At 39.4% G+C, this 23083-nt stretch overlaps 1 protein-coding gene across 1 annotated transcript in view; it reads left to right on the top strand.

Annotated features, from left to right (window-relative positions):
- The window catches only part of Cntnap5 (contactin associated protein like 5), an 858611-nt gene that overhangs the window by 330635 nt on the left and 504893 nt on the right, over nt 1-23083 (top strand). The window contains exon 4 of the mRNA XM_029539128.1: nt 13183-13330. Coding sequence (XP_029394988.1) covers nt 13183-13330 — 148 coding nt within the window. The remainder of the gene's footprint in view (nt 1-13182; nt 13331-23083) is intronic.

Here is a 23083-nt window from a genome sequence, read left to right on the forward strand (position 1 = left end):
AAGAGAAGAGAAGAGAAGAGAAGAGAAGAGAAGAGAAGAGAAGAGAAGAGAAGAGAAGAGAAGAGAAGAGAAGAGAAGAGAAGTAGAGGCCATTCATGAACATGTGGAGAGAGGGAAGGGAATGAGGAGAGAGGGAAGGAATGGAAAAGCAAGGGAGCAAGAACCAAGAGAATAAGAAAAGAACTAGAGAGGGAGGAGGGGGCAAGCAGCCCCTTTTATAGTGGCCTACCTTTAAAGTCAGGCCTACCTTGCTATTGCCACGTAACTGCAAGGTGGAGTTTAGACAGAATGCTAACATTCCCCATTTTGGTTTAATTTAAAAAAGAAAAAAAATTGAAAGAGGTGATGGTGAAGCAGGAGTAGGATCCTTGTGATATCTGACTATTTCCAGGTAGCTTTGGGGGCAATGTGTCTCTAGGGAACCTAGAAGAATGGGTACGGGAGATGTTTGTCCAGTCTTAGGAGAGGTGGCTATTTCCTGCTTTCCATGGTCTGTGGAGCCATCTAAGGATATATCAGAAGGAACAGGTCCAGTAGAAACATCTGTGTTTGTGAGAGGAGATTGGAACATCTGGAGGTTGCTTCTCTGGTGCTGTCCTTGATGTAGTAAGCGCCTGGACTTGACGAGATGTTAAAACACATTATTATAGGTAGAGAATAAGATGAAGTACATTTAGGAGAAAGAAAAATGTTTTTTAAGTTGTACATTTGAAACCCAGAGGAATCCTTCCCTCTGAAATAGGTGGTAAGTGGGAACTTTGGGCAGATGTTCTTATCTGGATGGAATCTATTTGGTCCATGAGAGGTAGATATGAGTATGTTTCCTGTACCTTACAAGTGTACAAAAGAGATAATAACATGAGTTAACAACATGAAGGATCTTTAAGATGAGCCTTTTGTGGGACAGAAGGAACAAGAATTTGTGATTTACAAGTTGGATCATATAGTGGAATGTTTCATTAGAGTTAGAACAAGAATAATATTAGGACAGTGGCATATCAAGAAGAGGAAGGTACGGTAGTAACAGATTACATCTGTGAAAGCTTTTTCTAGGTGTCAATTTATAGTTACGATAGCTGCCAATGCATTCAGAAGTCTGAAAAATAATAAACAATAATCTATCGGTATATATATATATATATATATATATATATATATATATATATATATATATACACACACAGAGTGTACTAACCAACACCTCCCTGTGGTCTCCATGACAACTTGAGCAGTCAATCTGGCTTTAAACACAGAAGACAGGGGGTTTTTTCCCCCCGTGGAATGGGATACATGTGATATGTGGAATGGGATACATGTGATATGAGAAATAGCTTACTTTGATTTAGATACATGTGGAGAGAGGGGGGGGAAGGGGATGAGGAGAAAGGGAAGGAATGGAAGAGCAAGGGAGCAAGATCCCAAGAGATCAAGAAAGGAACAAGAGAGGGAGGAGGGAGCAAGCAGCCCCTTTTATAGTGGGTCAGGCTTTCCTGGCTGTTGCCAGGTAACTGTGGGGAGGAGCATACATGGCTGTTGCCAGGTAACTGTGGGGTACAGTTTAGACAGAATGCTAACAAATACCATGACACTAGGTGCTATATTTTCATTGTATTAACCTTTAGGAAAATGTAAAAAGCACATGATCAACTTTCCCCACATTATATTTTGATACCAGGAACCAAGAATAATAGTATTTGATATGGTCCTCACTTCTACATATCCCCCTCCTCAATTTCCCCTTCTGCTTTCCTTCTTTTTCCTCTCTTCCTCTATTCTTCTTGAGGTAGTTTTCCCTCTTGCTATTCTCAAATTCAATTTCTTAGACTACTCTGGAACATTAGTTTCGCCTCCCTTAGCCCTTCCAGTGCTAGACTGCTGTTGTGCAAATCTTACCAGGTGTCCATAACTAATTCTAGCTGGAATCTTTAACTCTAATCAATAAATGAGGTGATAGAGATTAGAAAAGATTCTGAGAGGAAATGTGTAAGGGCTGAGTTTGTACATGAAAAAACAGTCACAGGTAATTTTTAGTAACACTTGCCCTTCAAAGTCCAGTGGCTTCATGCTTCATTGTGACAACAAAAATGCAGTGATATTATAGGAGGTTGCTAGCAAAAGAAAGGTAATTGAAAAGTAAAATAGAATCATTGTAGACATATTGGTAAAATAGCAACATCTGCCTTCATGTGTATGTGTGTATGTGTGGATCTAAAGAAATAGCACTGTGATGATATCTACTCATTCATACCAAAGGCTTATATTTCTCTCACCAATTAGAATGACAGGTTTTTCTCCTTCTTCCCCTCTCCCTCTCTCTCTTTCTCTCTCCCTCTTTCTCCTTCTCCCTCTCTCTCTCCCCCCTCTGTGTGTGTGTGTGTGTGTGTGTGTTTGTGTGTGTGTGTATGTACATTTCTTGGCCAGATATTTGTGACTGCACGTATTAAAGCATGCATGTGCCCATGTTATAGGATCCCACCAGATATGACCACTGAGACATGGTTTATGGCCAATTAAAATCTTTATTAGCTGTCTGGGAGTAAATGCAGGTATTTCGGATCTAGTCTGCATACCCCAAAGCATTTAGAACAAGGCACTTTTAAAGGAAAAAAAAATATCTGGGTATCTCTCTCTGTGGCTACATGTAAGGAGCTGGGGAAGTTGTTGCACAGGCACGCAATTTAACAGAAGCTAGAATAATTTAGCTGGGGCATTTTGACCTCAGGTTACGAGAATAGATATGGGTAATATTCCACTGGGTTCTCTGTCAAGAGTATCTAATTCTTGTTAAGTCTGAAATGTATTCTAAGTAAGAATACCTGAAGGAGGAACCTGTTCACTGCCTTGCCCTGCTACACATGCAGGGGCCAGCTGCTTCTCACTGGATCTGTACCTCACTACCTTAACAGGGCTAGCTGACTAGCAAGATCATCTGGTTTCTGTCCCTAGCACTGGAATCTATATGCACCTGGGCCCAACTTTTTCTGTGTGTCTTGAGAATGGAATACAGGTCCCCATGCTTGCACAGCCACCATTACTGGCTGAGACATCTCCCCAACCTGAGCTGTGCTCTTTCTACTGTCAAAAGCGCATTAGCAGGTATTTAATTTGGTTTTTCATTCACTCGGAGACAGACCTCAAAGATTGCAACAAACAGCCAGGGGTTTTGGTCTCAATTTAGCAGCAAAGTTGACATCAGAAATTACTTCCTTTAATGTGGAAGATATTTTCTGCCTCCTTTATTTTTCTTCTTTTCTTTTCTGCCCCACACCTACCCCCATCGTATTCCAAGAATCCATTTCAAAACTGCAAATACTGTTGTTCCCCCCATGGAGGGAATCAGTGCTTGAACAACTTATAATTTCTTAGATCCTCCTGCTTAATAAAAACAAGTAAGAGTGAAATAAAAATGAGAGTGTCAGAGAGGAGATTTTGATAAGCTTGGTTTGCTACATGCTTTTACCAACAGCTGACACCAAACTTACACAGCCTCTGCTGAGATTCAAATCTCAGGACAGCAAAAGAAAAAAAAAAAAAAAAAAAAGACATGTGCTATCGACTTTAATACTCCTTTCCAATTGTGTTTGTTATCTCCCTTGAAATTCTCAGTTGGGGGAATTAGGTGAGCTTGGAAGGAAACTGCTTACCTGGCTGACAAGCTGGGCCTTATCTACTGGTGCAGACACTTATACATGGCCATGAACCTGAAAAGTTGTGAGAGGAAATGCCATAAAACCATAGCCAGAGCAACTGGTCATTATGTGGCCCTCATAAAACCAGCACCAAACATACTCTGCCCTTGGCTAATTGCAACTGGAAAAGACTAGGAAAGCACTTTAAATTCATGTGTCATGGAGGGGTCAGCAGTCAACAGCAAGTGCGACCCTGCAACACCTTGTGATTTTTTTCTTCACCCTCCTGATAGGCTGCTGGCATGGAGCTACAGATTCCTCCTTGGTGACACTTTCTTTGCTCCTCTCCAGCACTCCACTCTCCAGCTGGAGACTTAAGAGCCCTGAGGTCAGCTGTGGCAGTGGAAGAAACTGTATGTTACAATGGCATTCCAGGGGTCCTTAGTACTGAATCAGCATTAAGAGTGTGTCTGTGAAATACCATTGAAAACTTTCCGATGCCATATAAATATAATTGCAGCGTTTTTCTCTGAAGGCTGAAGCAGAAGATATTGAGAGTCTGGGGTCAAACTGGCAACATAATAAGATTTTGTTTCCCAAAAGCCAGCAAAAGATTTAAAATTTTGTAAATGTGTTCCCACATCATGACAGTGTATTTACATTTTGGGGGTACACTAATTTCATAAAGTACCCCATGAGAAAAGTTGCAGGTCAAAATCTTAGAAAATGAATGCAGAGTATCATTCAGAAGTTATTCATTGTGACTCTAAGAGAATTGATCTTCTTCATCTTACAGTGCATTGACAGGAAGATTCATAATAATTGATAGAAGATAAACATTAGATAGATGACAGATTTTAAATCTTATACATATATATTCATATATAGTATATTATATTTATCAAGTAGCAATATGTTCAGCATATGGTTAATCCTGTGAATGTAGTTAGCAGGATTACATTATGGAGTCATTGCCATTTATATATACATACATGTGAACTGGCTAACAATCTTAACCAGCCTTCTATGTTGGTTTCATTATTTACTTTGTATTGGGGATTTACCTTAGACACATAAATCAGCTCCCCTAGTTCTGGGCCTTGCCCTTATAAAAATTTCAAATCTTACCTTAAATCTAATAACAGTAGGCCAAGCCCTGCTGTCAACTTTTATACAGTAGCTCTCTGCTTCAGAAGAAAAAAAAATAGATACTTTATCTGTTTCTCAGAAAGGCAAGGAATTGTATTTCTTTAGTGAAGTGTGGAAAAATGAAATTTGCTAAGTAAGTATTTCAGTCTTCCAAAGTATACAGCATATGGCAGAACTGCATACATGTTGATGTTACAGCATCAGTATAGAGATGGAAACAAACCCGGGACATGCTTCTCAGCAGTCAATTTATCATCCCTTATCTACCACACAGATGGAACTGAAAAACATAACAGTAATGGGCAGTTGGGATGGTTACTATCTGCATTCAATAATTTATTGTCGATTTACCTTTAATATTTAGGTGTTTTTGTTTGTTTGTTTGTTTTTAGGCAGAACATCCCACCATAAGCTTAGGGGGTTAAATTCTTGGTTCTATGTTGGACTGTGTGTCTACCTGGAACTAAAGGTGCTACAGGGTCTGGCCTGATTGAAATAGCCAAAGTGTTACAGATCTCTGAGGGGAATCCTGGGCAGGGCAGGCAGCCGGATCTCTTCTGCTAGCATCACTAGTGCTATTGGCAGCAGTGGTGATGAGCTGCAGCAGGCAGCCAGCAACCAAAGTCAGAGCTGGAACTAAAATCTACAGTGAATGGCAGCTGCCTGCTAGGGCTAGAGTGAGGAGCCCAGCCTGCTGGGAAGAGCTGAGCTCCAGAAATGAATACACTTGAGGAAAGAAACCCCTTCCCTGGAGTGTTACTGCCAATAAAAAGAGGGTACTCTGATGATTCCTGTTGAAATAACTTGTGCACTTTATTCCATGTGGAATATTTGGGGGTTAAGGTGGCATCCAGGGGTAGATGCTTGCTATTGGTTCAATCTGAGACGTTAGGAATGCTTTATTTACATAGGGAAGGATCTTAGGTGTTGTCCCTACATGTTGAGGGTTGGCAGACCCTCTCAATGGGGTATTGTGATTATTTGTTCTGGCCAGAAGCTGGTGCCAAAACCTGCCTTTCTCAATTATGAGATTCTCCAGGTTTTGGAACCTGCTTCAACCTTACCAGTTCTGTCTGGTTGCACAGTCCACTTACCCCACAGTTAACAACTGGTTGCACTGTTTGGAAAAGGTCTGGAACCTTTAGGAGCTAATACCTCACTGGAGGAAGTGGGCTACTGGCTGGAGGTGGACTTGTCCCAGTTACTGGTCACTCTCTGCTTCCTGACTCTGTATTCAATGTGATCAGTAGGTCTCTGTTCCTGCAGTTTTCTCTTCCCTAGTATGATGAAATGTATCTCCTCCAACTCAGCTTGAAAATAAACCCTTTCCCTTTAAGCTACTCTTGTATTTTTCTCAAGAAAGTAAGTGAAGTAACTAACACTGTTCACGTACTGTTAGTAGTAGCTGTAGTTAGTAGGAGAAATCAGTAGTTGACAGACTGATTTCTGTAGTTTCTAGCAATAATTAAACCAAACATTCACACTTGCTATTATAAGGAAGATACTGTACTCTTTGCACAGCTGAAAAGGTCTTATTGGTATCAGAAGATGTTGGATCAACCTATTAAAGAAGCTTCCTTCTAAATCAAACGATATTGGTTATTAATGAAGACATGGGCAGGACAAGGTGATTTGAGACATCTTTCACTTATACTTCAAAATCACTTTTTAAAATATACTTTTGTGTTGTTTACAACTCTGAAAGTTCAAATATATTGATAAAAAAGAATAAAAATAATTATAGGGAATGATAATGACTTATCAAACTAGATAAATGATAAGAAAACATCATGCATTGAATAATCATGCATTGTTTTGTGTATATGTAGGGATAGTTTGTGTGTGTGTGTGTGTGTGTGTGTGTGTGTTGTACGTACAGGTACACATACCACAAAACGTATGTGGAGTGAGTACATTCAGTAGTCAGTTGCCTCTTTCTATCTAGGGATTAAACTCAGGTCATGAAGAATGAGCATGTGGCTCTGTCCACTGACTGTAGGGATGTCCATCATCCCTACAGCTTATTTTTTGAGCAAGAACTCGGAGCCTGCCAATCAAATTTAATTGGGCTCCTGACTAGGAACTTCAGGGATCCTTTCACCATCTCCCTAGTGCTATGATTATACCTTTGCACTTCTGTGCTTGGTTTTTTACATGGGATTGAGAAATTAGCCTCAGATTCTCATGCTTGTCTGATGATTACTTTCCTGGTTGAGCCAACTCCTAGCCCTTAGAACAAGTTACATTGAGATATAGACTTAAGGCAGGGATCTAAAAGTGTCATGATCATGCAATCCTATATACCCAGGGAAAGTTTGTTGGTTTTTTTGGTGTTTTTGTCTGGATCTTAATGTTGTTTTTCTAACTGCACCTCTAGTAAGCGAAGGACTTAATTAAAACACTACTCATAGTCTTTATAGGACATGTTTTACTTTCCAAAAGGCTTGTAACATCTTGTCACTGGGACCAGTGTTAAGTGAAGATGCAATTCTAGTTGATGTATCTGAGATATTATATATGATAAGATTTGCATGAAAACTAATTTTAACACAGTTAAATTAACAGCAAAGTGGGCAATATTCAAACTTCCATTTAGATTTCATTTTCTGAAATGGCCAGGAGTGTGATGAATGATAGTCAGCTAAGGTCACAAAACTGAAGAAGTGAAGCAAGTTGCCCAGGTGGCCTTTTACTGCAAGAGCATAAAGGTCAGAGACTGGGCCAGACGTGGGTAGTATTGAGAAAACACCAAATACCCTGGAGAGATTTTTAAGGAGAGAGACACTAGAGTAAGCTCAGTATCATGGCAGTGCAGTTACTCTATGGAAACTGTCAGAGCGGTAGGGTGATTCCTAGGGTAAACAATGAGCATGCGTGCATTATTGTTCCCATATGATTCAGCAGAGGTGTCATTAGCACATTCCCTTCTATGGTCACAATCAGAACACCCCGATAACTGTCTGCACATCCTTCATATGTTTACATCCTGATAAATCCACTGTATATTATAAATGAGCTCAACATTCTACACCTAGTGAAAGACCTCCGTGGGGAGCCCTCCCCACTTCAGTCTCGAGATGGCAACACCCAAAAAACATGAATAGACCATCTTGATGTAAAAACAGGAGGTAGTTTAACAACGGAGCTCCAGGCCGATATGTATCTCACACAAGAGACAGAGGGATCGACCATGAGGCCCGAAAGCTAGGGGTTTTTATAAGGAAAGGGTTGGGGGGCGGGGGGTAGGAGGAATTGGTGCGGTTTCACACGATTTGCTCATTTAAACATCAGCAGCCCGATTACACATCAGCAAGGAGTACGTCGGGGTGTCAGCAGTCTTGAGGGTCGGAGGTTTATCTGAATCAGCGGAACACCTGGTTAACACATAACTCTAAGCTGTCACGAGGACAATGGGCCGAGAGGAGGCACTGGGCTAGATGGCCACTGGCTCAGCCACGATAAACCTGGCTCATTCCTGCACTCCCATATTATCTTTATGACCAGACAGTCTCAAGGATGTTCTAACAATGGGCTTGTCTGGGCATGCCTGGGCCTGTTTCCTGGTACTTGCAGCCCCAGGCCCCAAAGTTCACAAACAACTCTTTTTGACCAAAGTTACATGAATCAGGCCTCAAATTTTATCCTAAATTTCATTTCCCTTCACTAGTTCAGCAAAAAAAATGTTCCAGTAGTTTCTCTTTGTGGCTCTTAGCAGTGTTAGCTTACTCATACTGTTCAAAATACCAGTATTACACTGCCTTTCATCACTGAATCTACACAGTCTACTAAATTTGTAACACTTTTATACCATCTCTAAGTTGAATCATGTTAATGTATAGCACTGTCAGTCAAGACAAGTAAGATGTATTGTTTCTTGAAACTCTTCCATTGTTTCTTACTATGGAGGCCAAAAGCAGAAAAAAGAGGTAGAATGTCATGGAAAGTGTGTTGTGTAACAAAACTTTCCCCGGGAAGATGAAAGACATGTCTATTCATTCCAGATAAGGAATAATGTGATCAGTATCAGCCCAGGACCCCAAAGACCAAGTTATCAGCACAAAGGAGATTTATTGGCTCGATAGGGACAAAGAACAGAAAATAAAAAACACAGAGAGGATAAAGAGGATGAAGAACAAGAGGAAGAGAATGAAGGGAGAAGAGTGTGTATCCCAGAGGACAAAGGACTGCCTGTAGATAGAGAGAAGACATATATACCCATAGGAAAATGACAGTTTATAAAGGTAAAGAGGAAACTGCATGTTAGGATGAGGTTTTACATTTAATAGGGCATGTAACTGAGTGAGCCAAAGGGGCTTTTGATGAATGGACATCAGAACTTTGATAGCTGGAGCATAGTAGTAATTCTAAGAGAAGAAAGAGGGAACAGAAAGCAATAAGGGAATAGTCCTTGGGGACTAGTTTTACTAATATAATTTAGAAAGGTTTTTAGAAGGCAGAGGGAATGGAAAAGAATGGCAAGGCCTGCAAGAGCCATGTTTGTCATGCACTGATTAGCCATAGCCCTTTCAGAGAACCCATGAGAGAACAAAGTGTGGATATCACCAAAGTCCCCCTTGGTAAACCAGTGAGTTTTATTGGGGTTACTTTCAAATTATGCGTGAAAGGTTACATAAAGGAGGAGAAATGACTCAAAGATAGCTAAATCATCAAGGCCTACCCCTGCATGGGTGACAGCTCTTGAGTGGAAGCTGGAAAACCTGGAACACATTGTGCAGCCTACAGACAGCTCAAGAGTTTGGACAGGGTCTTTTCCACATTCTTTAGTTTGTCTAAACCTCTTTCAAGCAGCTTAGCTAGTTTTTATTTCTTCCAGACAGCTGGTCTGACAAGAGAGTTTTCTTTGCAGCTTCTCATTGCTCTTCTGAGAGTGACTCTCAGCTGTTACTGTTTACTCTGGCAGGGATTAGCCTAATGAATTTAATTAGTTTCAGGGACTTCCTGAAGCTATTTTGAGTTTTTTCCCTTCCTGCTTAAAGAGCTTCCTGCCAGATAGAATGCTTTAACTCCGCCTCTCCCCACACGACCAAATATATTATACAACAAAGAGTAAACTAAGATCAACTAAAGGAGATATCCTTTAACTAATCACAAAGCTACAACTAAGTACCTCACAGCCATCAAATCAGGAGTGGACTTTCAGCCAAAATTAGTGACAGCCCTCTGGAATACTTGAGACTTTTCTCTGCCCTTAAAATGACAAAACAGACAGTCATCACTATCAAACAAAAAGCTTACAACTCAAAGGAGAATTCCATGTTTTAATTTTCCCTTTTCACTCCTAAAATGAAACATTTTATAATCTTTGTCAGTCACTAAGAACAGCCCAATACCTTGTATATAATTTCCTCATTTCCATTATCTAAGAGCCTCACGAAAATCCTTTTTATCATGTACCCCCAAACAGTCGGGAACTTGGAGTTGGTGTGGGTTTATTCATTTAAGCTTTCACTCGTGTTTTGCATGTTAATTACCCTGTACCTTTCTAAATGCATCCGATCAAAAAGGAGGAAATGCCTTTGTGATTCGCTCTGAGGTTCCAGTAATTGCATCCCTTAAGTTTGCCTGCTTGGAGAGACAACCATGTAAGCTTATATTTTTAGAAACGTACTTTAATAAAGGTTTTTAAATGCTTTAACTGCCCTTCTAACCCATCACCCACCAGATGTTGTGGAATGGGAAGGTTAATAGGGCAATAGAGGATATAGACCTGTTTAGAAATAGTTCTCTAGAGCAATTTCCATCTTCATTGTCAAGACAGCAGCGCCTTAGTTCACAAGAATCAGCAATGGTTGCTCTATCTACTCGAAAACTCCATTTCCTTGATGCATTTCTCTTTATGCCATCGTGACAAATGAAGATCAGCAAAGAGAAATAAAGTGAACTGATACCACCCAGTGCTGCCCACTGTCTGTTGTGTTATATTTATACCCTTTCCAAACATCATGTGTTTTCACAAGTGTCTGCTCTAGTAAAGCACCACATGACCTTTTTCAAGGCTGCTTCCAGAAAAACACCACATGTATGTTCTCACCAATGCATCCTCCTACATCTTTGCTTCAGCAAGAATATCCTCTTATAAGACAGTTTCCAGGAAAACATCAGAAGACACAACTAAATCTCCAAATATCTAAAAATTTCCACCTTTAGACGGCATTTTTTTAAAAATGCTGATTTTCAAATACCTTTCAGGAGCCTTCAAGGAATCAATACGTCTCTATTTTAGAATACAGAATATACTTTCACACAGTAGTATTTTCACAAATATATCCTTTAGGAATTTTTCTCTGTCAGTCCCTGTCCCTGTCTCTGTCCTCCATATTTCTGTTTTCTGTCTCTGTCTCTCTGTGTCTCTGTCTGACTCTCTGTCTCTGTTGCTTTCTCTTTCCTCTCTCTCTCTCTCTCTCTCTCTCTCTCTCTCTCTCTCTCTCTCTCTCTCTCTGTGTGTGTGNCTTTCTCTTTCCTCTCTCTCTCTCTCTCTCTCTCTCTCTCTCTCTCTCTCTCTCTCTCTCTCGCTGTGTGTGTGTGCGCACGTGTGTGCGTGCGTGTGTATGTGTGTTCCTCTCTGTGTCACAAAATCTTTTTCTTTATGTTCACTTTGACCATTAGAGTGGAATCAGGTCTGTACTGTTTTCTGTCACTGCACATGATCGTGAAGATTATCTTTAGATTACTGAAGCTGAGAAGGACAATCATGACTAAGTAAAACACACACCTCTGAGTAATAGTTGACACCCTGTCATTGGGATATAGACAACAGTTGTGCAATATGAGCACACTTACCAACACTGAACTATGTACTTTAAAAAGGTTTAAATATGATTTTTTGTGGATATTTGATCCTGATATGTTTTAGAACTTAGGTTTAGAGCCTCTCTGTAGAAATCTAAGAATTCTAAAATGATCAGCCATGATAATCCTTTATCCTGTAGATAAAGGATGTGAGACAAAACACAAGTGAACCAAACAGTGGTGTGTGTGTGTGTGTGTGTGTGTTTAAAACATGTTCAATCTGTACAATGTTACCTGTATATATCTGATTTCTGGGTGACCATTTGATAGTAGATAACCCACTGAGTGGTACTTCCCTTCAGAAGACAACTTCTGCTTTCAGCATTCCTTAGTTGCCTGTAGTTCCTTCTCTGGTTTGAAGGTTTGTGAACTTCCTTTTTCCATGTTAACATGTCTAATGGTATTGTCCTTGTTTGAATATTATTTCAGCAGCCATGTGGGTGAGACTTCCTGATTGTAACTCCCTTGACATTCTTGAGAGTCCTAAGCTCACAAGAAACATTCTGTTCTGACTCCTACAATCTTTCCTCCATCTCTTCGATATTGGTCCCTGACTCTTAGGTACTGGAAATATGTTGTAGATGTATGTGTCAGTTGGGACCAGGCATCTTACAGTTACTTGTTCTCTACATTTTCATCAGTTGTGGGCTCCTGTGATGTTTTCTCTATTTCTAGGAAAATATTCCTTGTTGAGGGGTAAGGACTTGAATTATCTGTGCATATAAGGGTAAATATTTGGAATGTAGTTAGAGATTGTGCTAGTTTAGTAAAGTGGTGGACTTACCTTCTCCAAGATCCCTGACCACACTAGTCCTGGGTAGTGGGCAAAGCAGTACAACACTCTTAACCACTGAACCAACCCTTCAGACCATTTGCATTTTTCTTCAAATATACATCTATCACAAATAAACAGAAAAAAATGAACTACATCTATAGCTAGACTGTGATAGTTCCTTCCTGTAAAACCTGATGATTTCTTAGAAAGTGGAAACTACAAAAACAAGCATGGACAGTATTAGAACTAAACTTCAGACTAATTTGTAACTACTGAATGACTAGATGACTTGAAGGATTATTTTCTTATGTGTTCCCTTCACACAGGAGTTTTTGTTTGTTGGCTTGTTGATGTTTAATTTTTAAAATGGTAGTGATGATGTGATATGCTTAGTTAATAACTGGCCTCAAATAATCTTGACAATTATTTCAGTAAAGCACCTTTCTTTGCAAGAGGGTATATACAGTCAGTTATCTTATAGTTCACAGTGACTATAGATATGTGGAAAACTAGAACTTCATGTTACTATTAACTTTTAAAACTTCAAATGTTAAACTTTGAAGCTCTCCTTATTCATAAAATATAGCAAGGTAGTATGGTAGGGAGAGGAACATCCTAAAGAATAGTATTTGGTACTTATGAAAAATTGTAAGGTCTGAGGCAGGACTAGAATAATGTCAGAGCAACTAAGGCCTTTGTTTTGTTTTATCTTGTTTTATTTTGGTGTTACTGTTGACATTGCCTGAAAGTCTGAGTGAAGAAGCATGCATGCTTCAGTTGGCATGGCTTGGGACTCACTGGATCTCCTTCTCTCTTCAGACATTTGTAGGAAACATGAATGCTGACAGTGTGGTTCACCACAAGCTGCTGCACTCTGTGAGAGCCCGCTTTGTTCGCTTTGTGCCCCTAGAGTGGAATCCAAATGGAAAGATTGGCATGAGAGTGGAGGCCTACGGATGCTCCTATAGTAAGTAGCCACATCGATCAAGTCACACAGCAGAAGATGCCTATGGAATACCAGATGACTCATATTGAGAATTAAAATTTGTATGTGTTTGTATATGTGCTCATGTGCACGGGTACAAAAAAAGCAGCTAGACAGAAATGCATTTCTGAAGAACGCAGTTCATCATTTGACTCAATATTTTTACTTGGTCTGGAACTTCTAGCTGAGCCTATGCTGGCTGACCAGTGACCCATAAAGGTGTGGTCTTCTTTCTTTCCTCACAGTGGGAATTACTAGTGTGTACTATCATATCCAACTTGATTTGGGCTCTGGGAATAGAATTCAGGCCTTCATGCTTGCAAAGTAAGCACTTTAGAACCATAGCTATTTCCCCAGCCTGTAGTTCTCTTGTTTTATTCTAGACTTTAAATATATATATATATATATATATATATATATATATATATATATGAATGAATCTGTGCCTCAGCAGAGAAGTAGAAATGCTTTTATGTTCTATAGGGCTCTCTATAAGGATGAGGCAATAAGGCAATAAAGTTTCAGCAGAAGTTCAAAGCTAAGAGCCCTTGGGGCTTAGATAACTATTTGCCACTTGCAATCAGAAATAGCTATCCCAGCTTTTCTTTGGATGTAAAGCTCTTTCTCTACTCAAGAACCATGAAAGAAATATGTTCTCCTTCATAGTCTTGAAAAAGAAAAAAAATTCCACCCAGGGTAATTCATGAAATTCTCTTCTTCTGCAGTCATGGTATTCACGTGTCATCTTGAGAGTTGCTAAAGGTAAATTTTAAGTAATGATGCATCTTTAACATAAAAAAGGCTGTAGAATTTAAGCTATTTCTAAAACAATTGTTCTCAACTGTCCTAATGCTGCATTCCTTTAATATTGTTCCTCATGTTGTGGTGATCACCAGTCATAAGATTGCTTTTGTTCTTACTTCATAACTGTAGTTTGGCTACCATTATGCATCATAATGCAAATACCTGATATGCAGGATATCTGATATGTGAACTCTATGAAAGGATCATATAAGCCCCCAAAGGGTCATAACCTACAGGTGGGAAACCATTATTCTGGAAGGAAGAAGTCATTCATAAGGGTTGCTATTTTAATTTTCTCTTGTAGGTATAATGCTGAATATGCAAACTGTATCATTGTGAGCTGATTTTCTTCTTCTAATCAGTGGCATTCACTTGCTGATTTTATAATAATATCCATTGTCACCTAAGGCGTTAATACACTTAGTCAACACAATGTTTAAAAACATAGTTATCTTAGCTGTTTCCAATTACTAAGATAAACTACCTTGGAAACCCCATTTTAAGGAAGAGAGATGTTAATTATTTCAGCTCACAAACTCAGGTTATAATCCAGCATTGCTGGGTAATCAAGGTGACATAAAGGTGAGGAGGCTAGTCACATCACCTACATTTAAGAGTGGCGAGTGATGAATACATACTCAGAAGCTAGTGCTGAACTTGTTTCATGGCTCCTGGTATTCCAGGATAGCATGCTCAGGCACTGGTACAACACAGTGGTTGCATCTTGACACTACTCAAGGAAATTCTTCCTTAGACAAGCCCACAGGCCCGCCAGAGCTAGAGAATCACTCACTGAGGCTACCTTCAGAAGTGATTCCATGCTTTCTTGTTGGTGATTAACATTTTCACAGCAATTACGTGAATTAAGGTGTTAGGTCACGGTAGGACCTCACATGTACCTAGTGCTATTCATCAAAGGCAGGGCAAAACAACATTTGTTTCAGAAGCCTTTGAAGTTCTCCATAAACACTTATTTAGTTCTCTAATATGAAAGGCACTAAATTAAGATTTCTGGACATGAAAACACAAAACTATGAAGTGTTGAGAGCTCCTTGGGTAAACTCTTGGCTAAGGTGGCTCTGGTAGAGAAATGAACTCTGAAGGAAGAGAATTTGCTGGTGAAAAGACTGTCTTTATTGTGAACAAGACTTTTTTTTTTTTTGTAGATATTTTCTCTATTTACATATAAAGGTTATGCCTTTCCCTGATTTCTCCTCTGAAAACCCTCTATCCCCTCATCCCTAGCCCCATTTACCAATCCACTCACTCCTGCTTTCTGGCCCTGGCGTTCCTCTACACCGGCACATAGAGCCTTCACAGGACCTATGGCCTCTCTTCTGATTGATGACCTAATAGGCCATCCTCTGCTACATATGCAGCTGGAGCCATGGGTCCCTCCATGTGTACTCTTTGGTTGATGATTTAGTCCCAGGGAGCTCTGGAGATACTAGTTAGCTCATATTGTTATTCCTCCTATGGGGATGCACACTCCTTCAGCTCCTTAGATACCCTGTGTTCCATCCAATGGATGGCTGTGATCATCCGTTTCTGTATTTGTCAAGCACTGGCAGAGCCTCTCACGAGACAGCTATATCAGGCTCCTGACAGCACTTGTTGGCATCCACAATAGTGTCTGGGTTTGGTGATTGTATATGGGATAGATCCCCCGGTGGGGCAGTCTCTGGATGGTCATTCCTTCAGTCTCTGCTCCATACTTTGTGGCTGTAACTCCTTCCATGGGTATTTTGTGCCCCCTTATAAGAAGGATCAAAGTATCCATATTTTTGTCTTCCTTCTTCTTGAGTTTCATGTGGTTTGTGAATTGTATCTTGGGTATCCTGAGCTTCTGGATTAAAATTCCACATATAAGTGAGGGCACACTATGTGTGTTATTTTTTGATTGTTCTACCTCACTCAGGATGATATCCTCCAGATACATCCATCTGCCTAAGAATTTCATACATGTATTGTTTTTAATAGCTGCTTTTTAATAGTCTTCCTTTGTTTTGTGCATTTGGTGTTTTGATTAATATGGGAAGGGAGAAATTTCTTTTCTGGTCCAAACTATTTGGAGTTCTGTAGGCTTCTTGTATGTTCATGGGCATCTGTTGATTTAAGTTAGGGAAGTTTTCTTCTATAACTTTGTTGAAGATGTTTGCTGGTCCTTTAATTTGGAAATCTTCACTCTCTTCTATACCTATTATCCTTAGGTTTGGTCTTCTCATTTGTGTACTGGATTTCCTGTATGTTGTAGGTTAGGACCTTTTTGCATTTTGCATTTTCTTTGATTGTTCTGTCAATGTTTTCTATGGTATCTTCTGCAACTGAGATTCTCCCTCTATCTCTTGTATTCTGTTTGTTATGCTTGCATCTATGGCTCCTGACTTCTTTCCTAGGTTTTCTATTTCCAGAGTTGTCTCTCTTTGTGATTACTTCATTGTTTCTACTTTCCTTTTTTAGATTCTAGATGGTTTTGTTCAATTCCTTCACCTGTTTGGTTGTGTTTTTCTGTAATTCCTTAAGGGTTTTTTGTGTTTTGTGCTTCCTCTTTAAGTGCTTCTACCTGTTTTCTTATGTTCTCCTGTTCTCCTGTGATTCTTTAAGCTATTTTTTTCTTCTTTAAGGGCTTCTACCTATTTACCTACCTGAGTTCTCCTGTATTTCTTTTCTTTTCTTTCTTTCTTTCTTTCTTTCTTTCTTTCTTTCTTTCTTTCTTTCTTTTTTTTTTTTTTTTTTTTTTTTTTTTTTTTTTTTTTTTTGGTTTTTTGAGACAGGGTTTCCCTGTATAGTCCTGGCTGTTCAGGAACTCACTCTGTAGACCAGGCTGGCCTCGAACTCAGAAATNCACCTGCCTCTGCCTCCCAAGTGCTAGGATTAAAGGTATGCACCACCATGCCTGGCTCCTGTATTTCTTTAAGGAAAATATTTATGTCCTTCTTAAAATCCTCTATCATCCTCATGAGATATGATTTTGAATCCAAATCTTGCCTTTCTGGTGTTTTGGGGTATCCAGGAATTGCTATGGTGGGTGTACTGGGTTCTAATGATGCCAAGTAGTCTTGGTTTCTGTTGGTAAGATTCTTGTGTTTGCCTTTTGCCATCTGGTAATCTCTGGTGTTAGATGGTCTAGCTGTCTCTGCTGTAGCTTTTTCCTCCTATGGGTCTGTAAGCCTGTGTCAGCACTCCTGGGAGACCAGCTCTCTCCTGGAAAGGCCTATGCACAGAGAGCTACCCAACAACCCCACCTCCTAGGTGCAGATGGAAGCAGGGAGGACCCTGTTCCTGCTGCTCTGCTGCTTCTGTGGCCTGTGCCCTCCTCGTTGGTCCTGCCTTAGAAAGTCACCAGAGAGAAAATGGTGATCTCACCTGAATCCCTGGACCAGAGCACTCTGGGAACAGGACTTTTAGAAAGAGTATGATCAATGGGAAGCATCAACAGCCTATCCAAGTAAGGACTTTGCTACTTGCAAGGATCATGCCTTTAATTACCCTTCAATAAGGACTGTTTTCACTGCTGGAAGGCTTCTGTGATTCTTGTCCATGTTTGCTTATTGATTTGTTAGAAACATTCATGACTGAAAAACACTGAAGCCATTTATGCATGTTATTGATAAATCCATCTCTTTGCGTCTAATAATTTCAACTACATTAGGGTGTGTGTGTGTTTGTGTATTTGTATCAGAAAACAACTTTTGAGGAGTCTGTTCTCTCTTACTATCATGTGGATCTTGAGGATTGAGCTTAGGTCACAACCCTTGGCAGCAAACATATTTACCCACCCAGGAGTCATTTGCTAGCCCTGGTACAGAGGTTTTTTATTAGTCTTCCAAATGTCCCCATACTTAATTTTTTCCCAAAGTGATGTTTTTCATTATTTGTATAACTTTTTGCTTATTCATCCTGTATGCCAAGCCCAGTGGATCAGAGGGTCAGTTATATCATAACTGTTATTTTATGTATATACATGTTTGTGTGTATGCTGGTACATGTCTTTGCAGAACTGGCAGTAAATATATTGGCATGTGTATAGAAGCCGGAGATCAATTTTACCTATTTGCCTATAGGTACTTGTCACCTTACTTACGTGAGACAAGGCTTATTTCTGGCCTGTGGCTTGACAAATTGGCCTGGCTGGCTGGCCAGTAATCCTAGGGAATCTGCTTGTCTCTCCCTCCACAGTGCTGAGTTCATAAGTACTTACTACCACCCTTAGCCTTCTCACACAGGATCTGGGGAGTAAGCAAATGCCCTTGTGTTTTCAAAACTTTTACCCACAGAGCTATCTCCTGAGCTTATAAACCATCATGTTGAAAGGTATCTTTGAATAGCACTTTAGCTTTATACAGTGAAGAAGTAATTTCATAATCTATGCTGGCACATCACCTTCTCCATAGAAAATATATGCTTTTTTAAAGTAAAAATATACCCACAGATCTGCTAAAGCCCAGTTCTGTTTCAATCCAAGATACTTCTGACTTTGAGGGAACCCAAGCCTGCCTGCTCCACCATAGACACTACTAAATTTCCTGAGTTATCTAAGTGGATGCAATTCTTTCAGTAAGATTGGCCAACAATGGGTGTTAGCACCTTGGGAACTATTCAAGATGCAATGAGTTTCCTAGCTTTTTTATCTCTAGCTGGCATTGGCATCTCTATTCTACATAATGCTATTTCTAAAATCTGCCTTTAGTTACTATCTCTGCCTGCCTCTCTTTGAATAGGTACTCACAAGAGTCTTTGGACATCTGAGGGTTAGCTGAAAGGCTCAATATGGCAGAGATGTAATTCTAAGCTATGCTACCACATACTTATTCAAGTGTCACTGAGATACTGTTTATATTAGGTCTGTAATAAGTTGATTTTGCTTGTTTACATTTAATTTTTACTTTTAATTTTATGTGTATAGATGTTAGGTATCTATATACCATGTAAATGCCATGCCAAAGGAAGCCAGAGGAGCGCACTGGATCAGTTATGAGTCACTGTGGGCACTGAGAGTTAAGCCATGGTCCTCTGGGAAAGGTACCAGTGCCCTTTACCTCCGCACTACCTCTCTAGCCCTGTAACCAGCTTATTTTTCAGTAAAGGAGAAACTAGTCTGGGAGAGATGATCTCAGAGCACAACTGAGGCTTCCTGATGAAGAAAGGAGTCTACATTGGACAGCACTTTCATCCCCTGGAAGTTTCAAACCAATAAGTGGATGGTCGGCTCTATGAAATTCTGTCTCAATTCTTCTAATACATGTCTAGGCACTCTGCTCTCTCTTGAGAGAGAGGGTATTTTAGGGTATTTTAACCTGTGCAGAATGCTCCACAAATCTATTCTCTTCAAGACTTGCAATTGGTCTCGAAATACCCACAGTCATTATTTCAAACCACTATTTGACATATTTGAGGCTGGAGAGATATCTTAGTAAATAAAGTCATTTTGGTGAGCATGTTGACCTCAAGTGACTCCTGAACAGTTGTAAAAAAAAAAAAAAAAAAAAAAGAATTGGGCCTGGCAGCATGTACCTGTGATACAGATAAAGGGGGATTTCTGACGCTCCGTGGCTAACTACTCTGACCAAATTGGAGAGCTACAGCTTTATTGAGAGACTGTGTCTCAAAAAATAAGGAGAAGAGTTGTAGAAAATACTCAATATCTACTCTTCCTCTACTCTTTCAAAATTAGACAGATGCATGCATGCAGAGTGCACACATGCAATCATGCACACAAAGAGGAGAGAGACAGGGGTAAGGGGAGGTGGGCAGAGAGAGTATTTGAGCCCAGTGTACTCATCTGTAATCTTAGCAACCAAGAGATAAACAAGAAGGGATATCATGCGTTTGAATTTGAAGATTGTCTGGAGTGTTTATTGACATCCTGAGAAACAAAACAAGAAGATAGCATTTCATAGCACCCTCCCAATCTGCTAGCCTTCAAACTCTTTCTGCCACCTCTTCCAGGCTGTTCTCTGAGACTTGAAGGAGGGGTGGTTTACCATGTACATATGTGCATCATTAACTGAACATTATAGTTTTCTAAGAACAGGAAAGTTGGAAGGTGGATATGCTAAGGGGACAGGAAATATTGAAGAGGAGATGAATTTATAAAATTTACAAAGAATAAATAAAATTATCAAGCCCTTTTCTTTCAGAATTTAGCTTAAGGTCTCATAGCTTTTCTGTCTGTCAACCTGGACTCTGGCAATACTAACACAGTTGCTTATATTTTCATTTCACAATAAATCATCCTCAATATCTTCCGTTTAATAATATAAACCAAACCAAACCAAACCAAAACAAAACACAAAAACAAAACAAAACAAAAACAAAAACAACTTGGCTACCCAGAGTCCCCGGATCTCCTTCTCTCCATCCAGTCTGTTTCAATCATTGGTTCCTACACCCTGCCTGTTGGTATATGATACTGAAAAGGAGTTTAGCACCTTTCTTGCCTCTAATATCTTTTCTAGTAATCCACCCAAACCTCAGAGTAACTCTCCCAGCTCTTTTCCCTAGAAAACACATAACCCACACCCTCGTGAGGGAAAGATTCCCTGCTCAGCTGTGGGATTGAAGTAGTTTCTACTCTTATCCTTATCAAACCACACTATATTTCGTAAATGCCCAAATGATCTTTACAAATAAGAATAACATATTTCGCTGCCTGCCTGATTCACTAACATAACTAAGTCTCTGCAACCAAAATTCCTGGCAAACATTGCTGCTGTAATGCCCTTTCCTCCCACCCTCTTCCCCAGCCTTCCCTCCTCATCCGCCCTGTCCTGTTTACTTTCATCTTCACCAGTCTCTTTCTCACTCTATTTTGTCTTTCCTGTGCTGCTTTGCTCAACAGACTACTATGTAAGTCCTTGAACAAATAACATTTCTTTTAGTTGTATGTTAATGTGTTTCTCAGTTGACCTGGCATATTCTCAAAAGTATACACTCCAAATGACCAATAAAACCACCTGCCTTACTCCTGTTTATCCATTATTAATACATAATTTGAAGGTAAGACTTCATTTACTATTTGGTGTCACAAACCCTACCCATACCATAACTGTTTGTTGATACTAAGTTGACATGTCTCTTTATCTCCAATTCTATGCACATGCAGTGAAGTTAAGGAACAAGAAGCAATGTACTTTCACTACTAAGTGCCTGTTCTTCAAAATGATAATTTTTTAAGGGGTATGCACATGTTTTGGGTCAGTCTTATTGTCTCAGCTTAGTCCAGATGATTCCTATAGAATTAATATTATTAATATTAATCTTGGGTTAATAAAATCATTTTAGTATTTTAAGGGAATTACTTTTATTTTCTGTGGGACTGTAAATCTCAATTTCTGCCATTATATATAGATAAAAATTGGTAGAAATTTATAAATCTAGGATGTACTTCAGTTAATAGACTGCTTGCATAGCTATGAGTTTGATTCCCAGCATCACCCCCCCCCCCTTAACGTAGCATGGTGACTCATGCCTGTAATCCCACCTCAGTGAGGTGGATATAGGAAGTTGAAAATTTCATGTTCTTTCTCAGTTACTTACCAAGTTTTCCTGTCCTGTCCAAAGAATGAGCTTCTATCACCATACTTCTGGTTAGAGTAAGTAAGCTTATTAAGTATACAGAAAACTAAATGAAGGGATAAATAACAGATAGACAGATAGACTATAGGTAGATAAATACATAGCAAAATGTTTCCAGATTGGTCACACATAATATTTAGCAGAAACTGACTGGAGAATCCTTACTGAGGCTGAAATTCTTAAGAAAGACTATTCCTAGCAGAGCTGACTTCTCCTAAATAAAACAACAAATATCAATAGATAGAGATAACATCACCTGTATATCTTTCTACCTGTCAACTATTTTTCTATTATTTATCATATTTTATGTAATTATTTATCTATCATCTATTCCTTATCATCAATCCATCTATTTTAAATGACTGTTTAATGATGTATAGGCACATTTCATTAAAACTTATTTGTATCACCTATCAACTTATAAGCTTCATGCAGCCAAGAAACTTATGTTCTTAGATTCCCAGTATTCTGCACAGATAAGGCCAAGTTGACTCAAAAGTAATTGAACTTTTAAGGGATAGTGGCAATAAATCCATAAGCGGCTGAAGCTAGTGGGTCTGAACAAACTTTGTTCTCATCTTCCCTTGTGGCCTTACATTTATATCTTATATTCAATCATGTGGCATAAAACATTTCCCTGGAAGAAAAAGATCATAATCAATCTTCTGACGCCCAGGTTAGTTTTTCACTCCAAAAGTCAAAACCAACACTCTACAATTTTCAAACATATATTTAAGAGGCTCCAGGGACAAAGTTGAATTGTTGCCAGGAGCAACAGCTCCAACACACTCCACTCCAGTGTCCCTCACCTGCACCTTTACAGTTAATTTTGCATAAGAATAACTTCTTTCCAACAGTTTCTAAATCAGACCTCAGAGCACAGAATGTAGCTCTCCTAGAATTCCTGCTGAGCATTCAAAAAGCTGAGGTTCAATCAAGCTACCACATAAATCTGGCTTAGTGTGCCTGCCTATAATCCTAGCATTTACTTAAGGGGTGGAGGCAGAATCATCACAAGTTCAAGGTCAACCTCAGCCACATAGCCAGTTCAAAGCCAGCATGGGCCAGAGCCCCTATCTCAAAAGAATACAGAATAAAAATACCTACTCTGGCTACAAGTGAATTTGTTTATTAGTAGTTGTGATAAAGTGCTAGAATTTCTCAAACTCCATTTTTTTATGTAACTATCTTTCTTTGTAGTCAATTCTTTCTTAGTTTGCACTGTCATTTTTATGAGCATCTGTAGATCTTTCGAATCTTCAAGAAACGACTGTTTCTTTGCCCTTCTTTGCTGTTGTTCTTATCTTTCAGAAGTTGCAAAGTATTCAATTTCATCTTTGAGGTCCTAACATC

Source organism: Mus pahari, chromosome 5, assembly GCF_900095145.1.
Source record: "Mus pahari chromosome 5, PAHARI_EIJ_v1.1, whole genome shotgun sequence".
In the NCBI taxonomy this organism is placed as follows: domain Eukaryota; kingdom Metazoa; phylum Chordata; class Mammalia; order Rodentia; family Muridae; genus Mus; species Mus pahari.